The 11660-nt window shown below is 37.2% G+C and overlaps 1 protein-coding gene across 1 annotated transcript; it reads right to left on the bottom strand.

Annotated features, from left to right (window-relative positions):
* Positions 1 to 6245: 6245 nt before the first annotated feature.
* LOC137713960 (E3 ubiquitin-protein ligase PUB24-like) lies at positions 6246 to 7746 on the bottom strand. Its single transcript, XM_068453321.1, has one exon. The coding sequence runs from the start codon at positions 7614 to 7616 to the stop codon at positions 6405 to 6407; it is 1212 nt and encodes a 403-aa protein (XP_068309422.1). The 5' UTR covers positions 7617 to 7746; the 3' UTR covers positions 6246 to 6404.
* Between the last annotated feature and the right edge of the window lie 3914 nt (positions 7747 to 11660).

The raw sequence follows: 11660 nt of genomic DNA, 5'->3' as shown, positions 1-11660 counted from the left end.
ATGTGATGCTTTGGGCGTCACTTATTCTTGAAATGTGTGATGATTTATGGTTTCGTCACATACTGTGTTAAATTCAATATAATTTTATATTGTTTTTCTCAATTAATTATTTTCATAATTTTGGGTGATAATCAGTAATTAAACTTTAATTTCAATGAAGAAGCAAATGAATAATATGAACTACATCATAATGACAATTTATAATTCAGTGGAAGTAATTTTTACATTACTAACATGTTTGATAAACTAAACATGTACAAAGAGAGCAAAAGTCGCTTAGAAACTCCCTAGAAATAATAACCTACACAAAGAGAAAAAAAAAAACCTAAAGCAACCTATGACTCCCATTTTCATAAGACTACATGAAACCCAATTGGACCATGAAGACCCTTACGCTGCTGCTACCATTGGTTGGAGAGCGCAAGTAACTTGACCGACAAAAAGCAAACAAACTCAATTAATCTATACTCATAGTGCACAAATTCTAGTTCGCTATAGTTCAATTTGATGCCAAGGTAAGTATGGTAAATAATAAACATGTAACTGAAACAACAAGGAGAGAAGTCAGCCAACTAGCTATCAACTTGTAACCGTAAACTATTACCTAAAAATTAAAGAAGAAGAAGAAGAAATTCATTCAAGCTAATTGTGGGGTTGGAGTTGCAACCCCAACTATTTGGACTGTTATTAAATAATCTCAGAGCTCAAATTCATATAAACATTACTTATGGCTCAGCCTTTGCTCAAATCCTTGTAAATTTTCAAAAGTTTTCTATGAAACCAAGTTCAAGCAAAATCACCTTCAACAAGCAAAAGCCCAACAATCATGCTGCGTTGAAAGCAAAAGCACAAATTATTCATAGGAACAAGTTAAGGACAACTATTATATATGGGAAAACTACAATACTTAAAAAATTAATAGGACCTAATCTCATGTCAGTGAAAGAGAGTTACCTGGGTCTTATCAAAGGCTAAAGCTCCATGAGAAGAGATGGGAAGCACATCTTTGATAAGCATACAATCAAACCAGCTTTCAGCTTCTACAAAATTCAAACAGAACAAACAACATAGCAGAGAGATCACAATTATTTTACAAAATACATATATTAAAAACAATACTCCAACGGAGAGAGAGAGATTAAATCTGTGCAAGTACAAAACCTACCAAAAGAAAATACTGAACACCAACAAAGTAAACGAGGAAGCCAATGAAAACTACTCTCTCTCCTCTGTTCTCTCTCTTTCTAATTCTCCCTGCTTGACGAAGACTCTGGGCTATCAATTTATCTACTATTCATTCAACCAAATTATATTCAACGATTGAGCTTTGCTATTAATTTACCCATCCTTCCATCTGCCTACCTCTAAATTCGATTGCAGTTTCCAGTTTTTAATTTCTGATTTGCAATTGAATTGCATTTTCCAATTTATGGAATTTCATATCTTCCCACAGAAGCAGAAATTCAATTCCGTATTAGCTCAGAAACACAAATTCAATATCAATATTTACAAAACAGCCCCCGCCGTGTCTTAAGTGTGTCCGGGTATCCGTGCAACATAGACAAACATCAGCTAATCGTGGCTATTACCAAGCTTAATAAACTTGTACATAGTTCCCATACAAAAGGAAAGGGTATGATTCTCAAGGAAAAAGTCGAGAAAAGAAAAAGAAAGTTTATTAATCATACCCTGCAAAATAGATACTCGGCTAAAATATTACTCTAATAATAGTTGAGATGTATAGTTAACTACCCAAATGACCTAATTAAACTCATAATTAAGGTGGTGACCAATATGATTTTATCTGACGATAATACTAAAGTATGAAATGGCTAATTGGAGATGATGATGATGATTCAAAGTCAGAAGGATCACAAAATTGACCACCCTCGTCTTGTCTGATGTTTGCTACATACACTCATCAACTAGAAAGCACATAAGATGATGGGTACAAAATAGCTCATTACTGTATCCAGATCGGCAAATTTTAAACATGAGATGTGATATCTACACACCATTTTTTACTTCTCTCACATCTTTTTGGTTTTCGGCCGTCGGATTGGATGAATTGAAGAAGATCAACAGACAGAAATTAACAAGGGATGTGTGAGAAATAAAAAAGGATGTGTGAATAGTACATCCCTTAAACATTTGGAATTCTTTACAATATGAGTTTCTTTATTTGTGGATGGTCCATCTTAGTAACTATTACTAGAGTAGTATTTTAGCCGAGTATATATTTTGCAAAGTTTATTAACTATATATCTGAACTATTACTAGTCAGGAACCTCCAAATCGGGAAACTAAAGGCAAGTATAGGCCAAAAGGCGAGTCATTCTAAGGAACAATCGAGGATTGAGCTCTTGTGATGCATCAACAAGGTTTGACAGATGCCAAGAGCTCTGCTTCCCTGAGACCATGATCTCATTCACTTTCAAGGCTCCTTGTCCAACAATACTTGTTAGTCTCACCTCAGCACAAATCATTTAACAATACTGAAGCAAAGATCAAATTAGAAATTAAAAAGGAGCTTTGAAAGTTACAGAGAGCAGAATAATCGAAGATTCCTCTTTCCTTTTTGTTAGGTCAGAGAGAGCAGATAATAAAAGCAAGGTGCAGAGGGTTAGAGAGTTGTGGTGGTCGCCGCCAGTGGCCAACCATTAGTTGGCTGGTTGTCGGAGTCGATATGATAGCCGAACAGTCTACAGACGAAAGTGGGGAGACCATGAGAGAGGAGAACAATGGGGATTTTTTCATTTCAGATTTGCGGGTCAGTTTTTTTATTTTATTTTTGGGTATATTACATACCACCCCTTAGGTTTCGGTGCAATTGCAACCTTATACAACGTCTTTAAAACATTTCAATTTCATACATTTACTATTATTTTATTTCTATTTTATACAATTGTTACAAAGTCTGTAAAATTAACAATTAAGTGATGATATGACAAATATGAGGTCCTCATTTATGCTGACGTGACTGTCACATTTGTGACACGTGGCTAAACACTTGATTAAAAAAAAATTAAGAATATTAAAATAATTAATTAAAGAAAAGTATAAAAAAATACAAAAAAATGAAAAGAAACCAAAAATCCCCTTCGTCTACCTCACCCGAGCCCACCCCCTTCTCCCATCCCCATCACCCATCCCTTCCCCCATTAATTCGACACCTCCATCTAACCCAAAATTCCAAATTCCTCGCTAGGGTTCTCGTGGACGCCTTTGTGGACAAGAACTAGGACCCCGACGAGACCTAGATGAATAAATGTGCAATGGTCGAACGAACCAGAACCCTAACGAGAGCTCCACTGTGCACAGAACTCTCAGCTACCTTCAAGAATTTGATGGAAGTGGAGCACAGAAGTCTCGCATTGACATCACGGTAGAACCTCGATGTCGCCGTTGCTTGATTTGGACCTTCCAGCCCGACCCGCAACTTGAAGAACTCACATCTAAGTCCAGTTCCACCTAGATCCGAACCCGCTGCTAACCTATGCACGAATTGAAGAAAGTCTTCATTGCGTGAGTAATTTTTGCAAATTTTGGGTTTGAGGAGTTCAGAATTAATAGGGGATGGGGTGGGTGATGGGGGATGGGAGAAGGGGGTGGGCTCGGGTGGGGAAGAAGAAGGGGAATTTGGAATTTTGGGTTAAATGGAGGTGTAGAATTAATAAAGGAAGGGGTGGGTGATGGGGGTGGGAGAAGGGGGGTGGGCTTAGGTGGGGACGACGAAGGGGATTTTTGGTTTTATTTTTTTATTTTTTTATTTTTATTATCTTTACTTTTCTTTAATTAATTATTTTAGTATTCTAAATTTTTTATGAAGTGTTTAGCCACGTCACACAAATGTTGCAGCCACATCAGCACAAATAAGGATCTCATATTTGTCATGTCATCACTTAACGGTTAATTTAACAGACTTTGTAATGATTGTATGAAACTAAAATAAAATAATAGTAAATGTATTAATTTTGAAATGTTTTAAAAATGCTGTATGAGGTTGCAATTGTATCGAAACCTAAGAGGATAAATGTAATGTACCCATTTTTTTTATTTCTAATTTTAATATAATGGGTGGCTCATTGCTTATCTTGACATATATTTATGTTGAATTCTTTTACATTATGTGATGAATTATTTATTTTTGTCACTTATTCACAATTCATTGGGCGGTAAAATTTCCCGCACTTGATTTTGTGACGAATTTAAGATTCTTATGTGACAGACAAAAGTTAAAAAAAAAAAATCTTTATGTGACACTTTTTCAAAAGCCTCACTTATTTTATTTAAATGTGATGAAAGTTTTAGCGACACATATAATTCCGTCACCTAAAGCCTGTTTTCTTGTAGTGATATTTTATCCTATTCTTAGTATATTTTGGTGAGATTTTGATACTTTGAATTATATTTTTAATGTAGGACATACGAATCTCTCTTGAGTAAAAAGTGATCAAACAGATGAATTTTGGAGCAATTCCAATCGGAGGGTGTCCGTGAGTCTTTCAACTTGTTAATGTCAAAATTTCATATTTTTATGTTGAGCTGTTAATTTATAACGAATTAATAAAGGACCAACGCGCAAAGCTGGCAAAGTGATGTTTCAAGTTTATTTGGGTTTTTTGGTTTCTAAGATGACATTTTCTGGTGATGGGCCCTTCTACAAAGATGTTTAGGACAACTCAAACTTTAAAGAGACCTCTTGGGCCAATTATGGAGCTAATTTGGCCCATAAACATGGCAGATTTGTGGTTGGGCTGATGGTCCGCATTAGTGTAGGAGATTGTTTTCTAGTTTATCTTAATTTATTTTGTTTCCTAGTTTTTTAAAAGACGTTTTCTAGGAAGGATTTGTATTAGTTTAAATAAGGCACAACTAGCCATTAGGGTTCTATGTGCACTACTTTGGAGAACTATGCATAGAGAGCTTTTACGATTCAACTTCATTTTACAAGGTGTTCTCTATCATTTTCATAATAATATTTTGGTTTTTAATTATGATTATGTGTAACTAATTCCTTTTGCTAGGACGACGCCACGAGCCTTAACATGAATATGTAGTCTTTATTAAATTGCTTATGATGTTATGCATGTATACTTTGAATTATTAATTACTACTTTTAAATTATCTATATGTCTTCATGATTGACCACCATTAGGATGTTTAGACGAGTAATTAGATGCAATTCGGTCAGAATATCACCGGAAGATTGAGTAGGGCTTCTTGTGATTGATAGTTGTTATTTCACTTAAGACGAATGTCATGCTCTTAAGGGTCGCATGATTTTTCAAAAGGTTTTCACAAAGCATAATGAGTTATGCATATTTACATTTGATCTGAATGCCACAAATGAATTGCATGTTTAATATGCGTTCTATCTTGAATGCCACAAGTAGAATATGTATCAGGAACACCTAACCTTTAAAGTTCTATGTGTAATTCATAAGTGAATGATAAAACTACATAGTATTATTAAGGGGGTTGCGGAACCCTAGTGTCTTTTTATCATTGGCTCAAAATCGTGTTTTTTACAATTTGTTTCTTAAATTTGCTTTCTTGCCGATTCGTTTAATTGTTTTTACTAAAATTCTTTTTCTATTATTTTAAATTATAAAATCAATTTTTCTAAACTTTGTTTTAAATAAAATCAATTTTTCTACACTAGACATAAGGAATATGACACACAGAAATCCTCAATTGCGGGTTTCGCTTGCAGATTCAGACTTTACATTATAATTTTCGTTTTATTATAGTCAAATTAGTTACATTTAATATTAGCTTCTGGTGTTGGAGTTTTAGAATGAGTACTAGACTTTGTTTGGAAGTGCTTTTAGAATACTAGAAAGCGCTTTTGGCGAAAATATTTTTTAAACCAATTCTTAGTAAAGTGGATCCTGGAAAAGCAATTGAAATGATTGCTGCAAGAATTACATATCTAGTACTTCTTCCAAAAACCACTTGAAATGCTTTTGGAACTTAAAATCAATTCCACTAAAAGCGAGTTTAGTCATTTTAAAAGCACTTCCAAACAAGTTTTTATACGTTTAAATTTGGTTTGGGTTCAGGATTTTCTAGTGATTTGTGGATTGTGGATTACCAAACTAGATATGTAAACCGTAAGCCATAAGCGATTAACTTGATTCGAAATATGTTCTAGTTGAAAATGAGAAAAGGCGAGACAAATTTGACTGTAATAAAAAAGAAATTGCAATGCAGAGTGAATTTGTAAAACTGCAATGTAGATTGCAGAGAATGAAGGTGGTTGACATTATTGTTGTGAAAACAGAAATTAATTACACATACATCCCTTGAGGTTTTTTGTGTTTTCACAAAACCCCCTCAAGTTTTGAACATATCATAAACAGTAGGTAAATTTAATTCGTATGAACACATTTTGTATTTGGTCATTTGGGATACATAGAATTACCAAGACAACGACAGTTCTTCCACTCCTCATAATGTGATCTAAGGATTTCCCTTGCTTTGCCTTTCAAGTATGGAGGACGGTCAACTTGGATCAAAGTGCAAAGCCTAGCAACAGCTCCAACCTCCAACATCTCCTGAAGCACCAAGTTGGTTCCTGAGTACTTGCATATCATAGAAAGGATCAAAACTGCTCGGTCATCAGCTGCTGGAGAAACCCTAAGGAGTCTCTTTGACACAACAGAGATGCCTCCTTTATGACTAACAAACTGAGCTCTCCCATCAGCACAAGAACACAAATGAAACAATATACCAAAAATGAGCTCCGTTGTTCTCTTTTCCGGTGCACCAAATTCAAGCTCGATGAGCTCGTGAACAGTCCCAACTTCGACCATCTTGATTCGATTTCTTCCCCAAGGACAAGCGTCTAACATGACATGTAGAGCTGCATTCATCCCTTGTTCTGTGACCCCATTTCTCAAAACCCCAACAAGTTTCTTAAAAAAATCAGGGTTTAGGGTTTCTAGCACGCTTGAGTTTGCCTTTTGGATGATATATTTTAGGACCAACACCGCATACGTACTCGCCGTGATTTGATTCTCAATTTCGCAACCAAAAACCCATGTCAACGAATCGATGATCTGATTGTTTTCCATAAAGTGACGGTTTAATTCTTCAGACGAAATCCGAACAAAGTGAAGTATGCTAAGGGCTTCTTCTAGGCCATCCACCTGGTCGTTCTTGTAACATCTGTTTGTAATGAATAATAACATGGCATTAGCCACGCCGGCTTCCACCATGTACTTCCTATTCCCTTCTTTTTCCACTGCGAGGAGCTCCAACTTTCTGATAATCTTCAGCTGGAGCTGAGGGTGCCAGAAGTCCTTGAGGAGCTTGAGGACTTGAGCTTTGTTGAGAGGTGTTTTCGGAGTTGGTATTTGATCAATGCCGTAGGAGGCATTCTCAGTGCACCATGCCCGAATTAAGCGGTGCAACGTGTGGTTAGGCGTTAGTTCGGAGTCTTTCTGGAGTGGCTGTTTGGTGACGGGACATGTGATGTTCTTGCTCTGGAATAGCCAGTGCTCGATGCTCTCCCGGTCGTACGTGATGCCTGTAATGGCTGTCACAGGGTCCTTCATGATCTGAAGAGATATTGGGCAGATGAAATACTGAGGAACTTCTACGTCATCCATGAGAAAAAAAGTGGATGTATGTTTAACAAATGATAAAATTTGATGGAGGGGATGAGAACTAAGAATCTGGAAATTGGATTAAATGATGAAGATATGTCCTTGTGCGAGGTGGTAAGAGTATGCGGCTACATATTTGTATGCGGCTACACATTGAGTGTGGAAGGAGGGAAGTTTTGTCCTTGTGCGAGTGGTAAGAGTATGCGGCTACATATTTGACCAAGCTGAAGAGAGAGAAAGAGAGAGAGAAGTTTCTTTATTCATGGAGTCGACATACATATACATATACATATACATATATATATATGCGCGCGCGCGTGTATGTACGGAGTGTGACTGGGACAATTGTTCTAGGCTTCTAGCTAGAAGGTAAACACAAGTCCATTCCAAGGTCAGTGTTGAATGGTCAAAAGGAAGAAATTTGTGGTCAGAGGCTCATTAAAAGGAACACGGAATGGTGGGAACAGTGGATTGGGACCCTTTAATGCCATGATCCTTTTTTATTGGGTAAATTACATAATACCTCTTCAGATTTGAGGTCTATTACAATCTCATATAACATCTTTAAAATATTTCACTTTTATACCTCACCTACTATTTTATTTCAATTTGATACATCCGTTAGAAAATCTATTAAGTAAACCGTTAAGTAATGACATAGCATATGTTTATTTGACATGGAAAAAAAGGGTAAATTACATAATACCCCCCTCAGGTTTGAGGTCTATTACGACCTTATACAACATCTTTAAAACATTTCACTTTCATACCTCACCTACTATTTTATTTCAATTTCATACATCCGTTAGAAAATCTGTTAAGTAAACCGTTAGAAACCCCAAGTAAACCATTTGTGCTGACGTGACTGCCACATTTGTGTCACATTGCTAAAAACTTAATAAAATATTTAAAATATTAAAATAATTAACTAAAAAAAAAAAACTCAAAAATCGTCTTCCCCGACCCACCCCCTTCTCCCATCCATCATCACCCACCCTAAAATCCCACCCTAGCCACCCCTTTCTCCCATCCCCCATCACCCCTCCCAAAAATCCCCCATCACCCACCCCCAAAAATCCCACTTGAGATTATCTCCTTCCTCTGCAAACGCAGAAACACAGAGATCAGCACCATCGCCATTTTCATAGCAAAGAACCACTCAACCACCACACCTCGTCCTACTCTTCCTCTCCTCCTCATCACAAACTTTCTCACCTCACTCTCACTCTCTCAGTTTTGCACAAAGACCCCGAACCACACCACCAACACCTAATCTCGCCACGTCGACGAGGTTTACCAACCTTCGAGCCTAGAAACGTAGACCTCGGACTACGAACGCGAACCCATACCACAACCTCCATATTTTTCGGCCAAGATCTCGTGATTTTCAGTGTGGGTGAGTTTTGAAAATACTTTGGGTGAATTTATCTCATCATTTAGTATCAAATTTTGGTATGGTGTATGATTTTTGGACTAGTTTTGTGGTAGATTCATCTTAGAGAAATTTCCTAGTTATTCCGGCAATTGAAAAGGAAGAGGCTGTTTCGCGGGTCCCTCTACACCAACTTCAGGTATTGGGGAAAATCGACGTCGTTGATGGTTTTTCCGCAGAAGACGACAACAGAGAAGTCAAGTTCGAACTCCGGCCGGTCAGGTCTAGGTCCCACCGACGGAGGGGGTGGGCTCGGGTGGGATTTTTGGGGGTGGATGATGGGGAGATTTTTGGGAGGGGTGATGGAGGATGGGAGAAAGGGGTGGCTCAGGAGGGGTGATGGGGGATGGGAGAAAGGGGTGGCTCGGGTGGAATTTTGGGATGGGTGATGAAGGATAGGAGAAGGGGGTGGGTTGGGGAATATGATTTTTGGGTTTTTTATTTTTTATTTATTTTTTAACTTTTTTTTAGTTAATTATTTTAATATTTTAAAATTTTTATTAAGTGTTTAGCCACGTGGCACAAATATAGCAGCCACGTCAGCACAAATGGGGACCCCTTATTTGCCATGTCATCACTTAACGGTTTACTTAACAGATTTTCTAACGGATGTATGAAATTGAAATAAAATAGTAGGTGAGGTATAAAAGTGAAATGTTTTAAAAATGTTGTATGGGGTTGTAATAGACGTGAAATCTAAGGGGGTATTATGTAATTTACCGTTTTTTATTCCATGTCAAATATACATATGGGGAAGTCGGAAATGATCCGAGTCTCTACATTTATGTTTTCCGCATTTTTGCTTAATCTAGCTTGTTGTTATATAGTTGGAAAAGTAGTAGATATGACTCATTTTAGTACTGAGGTGCTTTTATAAAAAGTGGGTATAAAAAAAAACTGAGTTCAAAAAGGTGTTTGGTAAACACTTAAAACAACTTATTTTCACAGTTTTGAGCCGAAAAAAGCTGAAAACGTGAAGCAGCAAAAATAAGCTTATTCTCACAGCACAGTAGAAACAGTTTTTTTTCAAAGCACAACAATACCAAACCAGCCCTTAGAGCTTCGAAGAATCTTTAGGGCTTTATAAAAGAATCTTTTCTAATGATGTCACATCCCGACCCGGGCTCCATCACATCCCAGGCTCGACTCTGCTGTAGCACGATATTGTCTGCTTTGGGCCCCAACCACGCCCTCACGGTTTTGTTTCTGGGAACTCACACGAGAACTTCCCAGTGGGTCACCCATTCTGGGATTGCTCTCGCGCGATCTCGCTTAACTTTGGAGTTCCGATGAACTCCGAACCCAATGGGCTCCTAAAATGCCTCGTGCTATATGGATGTGGGCACGTACATATACGACATAGAGAAATCTCTCCCATGGGCGATGTGGGATCTAACAATCCACCCCTCTTAGGGGCCCGACGTCCTCGTCAACACACTTTCGGCCAAGGATTGGCTCTAATACCAAATTGTCACATCCCGACCCGGGCTCAACTCCGCCGTAGCACGATATTGTCCACTTTGGACCCCAACCACGCCCTTACGGTTTTGTTTCTAGGAACTCACATGAGAACTTCCCAGTGGGTCACCCATCCTGGGATTGCTCTCGAGCGATCTTGCTTAACTTTGGAGTTCCGATGAACTCCAAAGCCAATAAGCTCCCAAAATGCCTCGTGCTATATAGAGGTGGGCATGTACATATAAGGCATAGAGGATCCTCTCCCTTGGACGATGTGGGATCTAACAAATGAGGGGCTATAACTTTCAGACTATATATGGGGCTATATATATGTAGTAATTTGATTAAGTGATGATTGTTCTTCTTTTTTTTTTTTTTTTTTTTACTTTTCTTAAGTTAATTTTTGGACGTACTATCTTAAATTTTTTTTTTTAATGAACCTTTCAACCTAAAAGTTCAATTGTGACAAAGTTAGATTTCATCACTTATGAATCGTTCGTTGATTATATTCTCTTATCTCAATCTCATCTGATGAAAGAAACAAACTCTCACTTCGCCCTCTGAAATTATTTGATTTTCACGTACAACATAACAATTTACCTAGCACAAATTGGTAAATTAGTATCATACAATTTTGAAAACAAAAAAATTATTTGAAAATTTCACCCACCTTAAATCAATTTGAAATTTTAATTCTTATGAAATTTAAAATAATCATTTAATTAGCCAAATTGCAAGAAAAATAAGAAAAAAATTTAAAAATAAAATAAAATAAAAGTATAAGTGTATTCGCAAGTAGGGTGAGAGTGATAGAATTTTGCTCACATGGGTTACTACTTTTTTGTGGGACCCACTGTTTTTCAGGGCTAGATGTAGCTTGATTTTATGCTACTCAAGAAAGGAAGTTGCTAGCCCTAGTAGTGGATCTAGCCCCATTTTCTGGCTCATTAGGTATGAAATTTCTCACTAAGGGTTGAAATGTAGTAGTCTCATGGAGGATAGAGCCCCCCATTGGAGATGCTCTTATGATCTCTTGTACCCTAATTGGCCGTGTACCCCAATTGGCGGTTTTTTTATTTTTATTTTTTTTTATTTTTTTTATGGAGGAGGGGGATTATGACTGAAAGGTCATGAACGACTAGTTAAAATTGGAGATC

Source organism: Pyrus communis, chromosome 13, assembly GCF_963583255.1.
Source record: "Pyrus communis chromosome 13, drPyrComm1.1, whole genome shotgun sequence".
In the NCBI taxonomy this organism is placed as follows: Eukaryota; Viridiplantae; Streptophyta; class Magnoliopsida; order Rosales; family Rosaceae; genus Pyrus; species Pyrus communis.
Note: the sequence above shows the minus strand (reverse complement) of the source record. Positions and strands in the feature narration are given on the sequence as shown.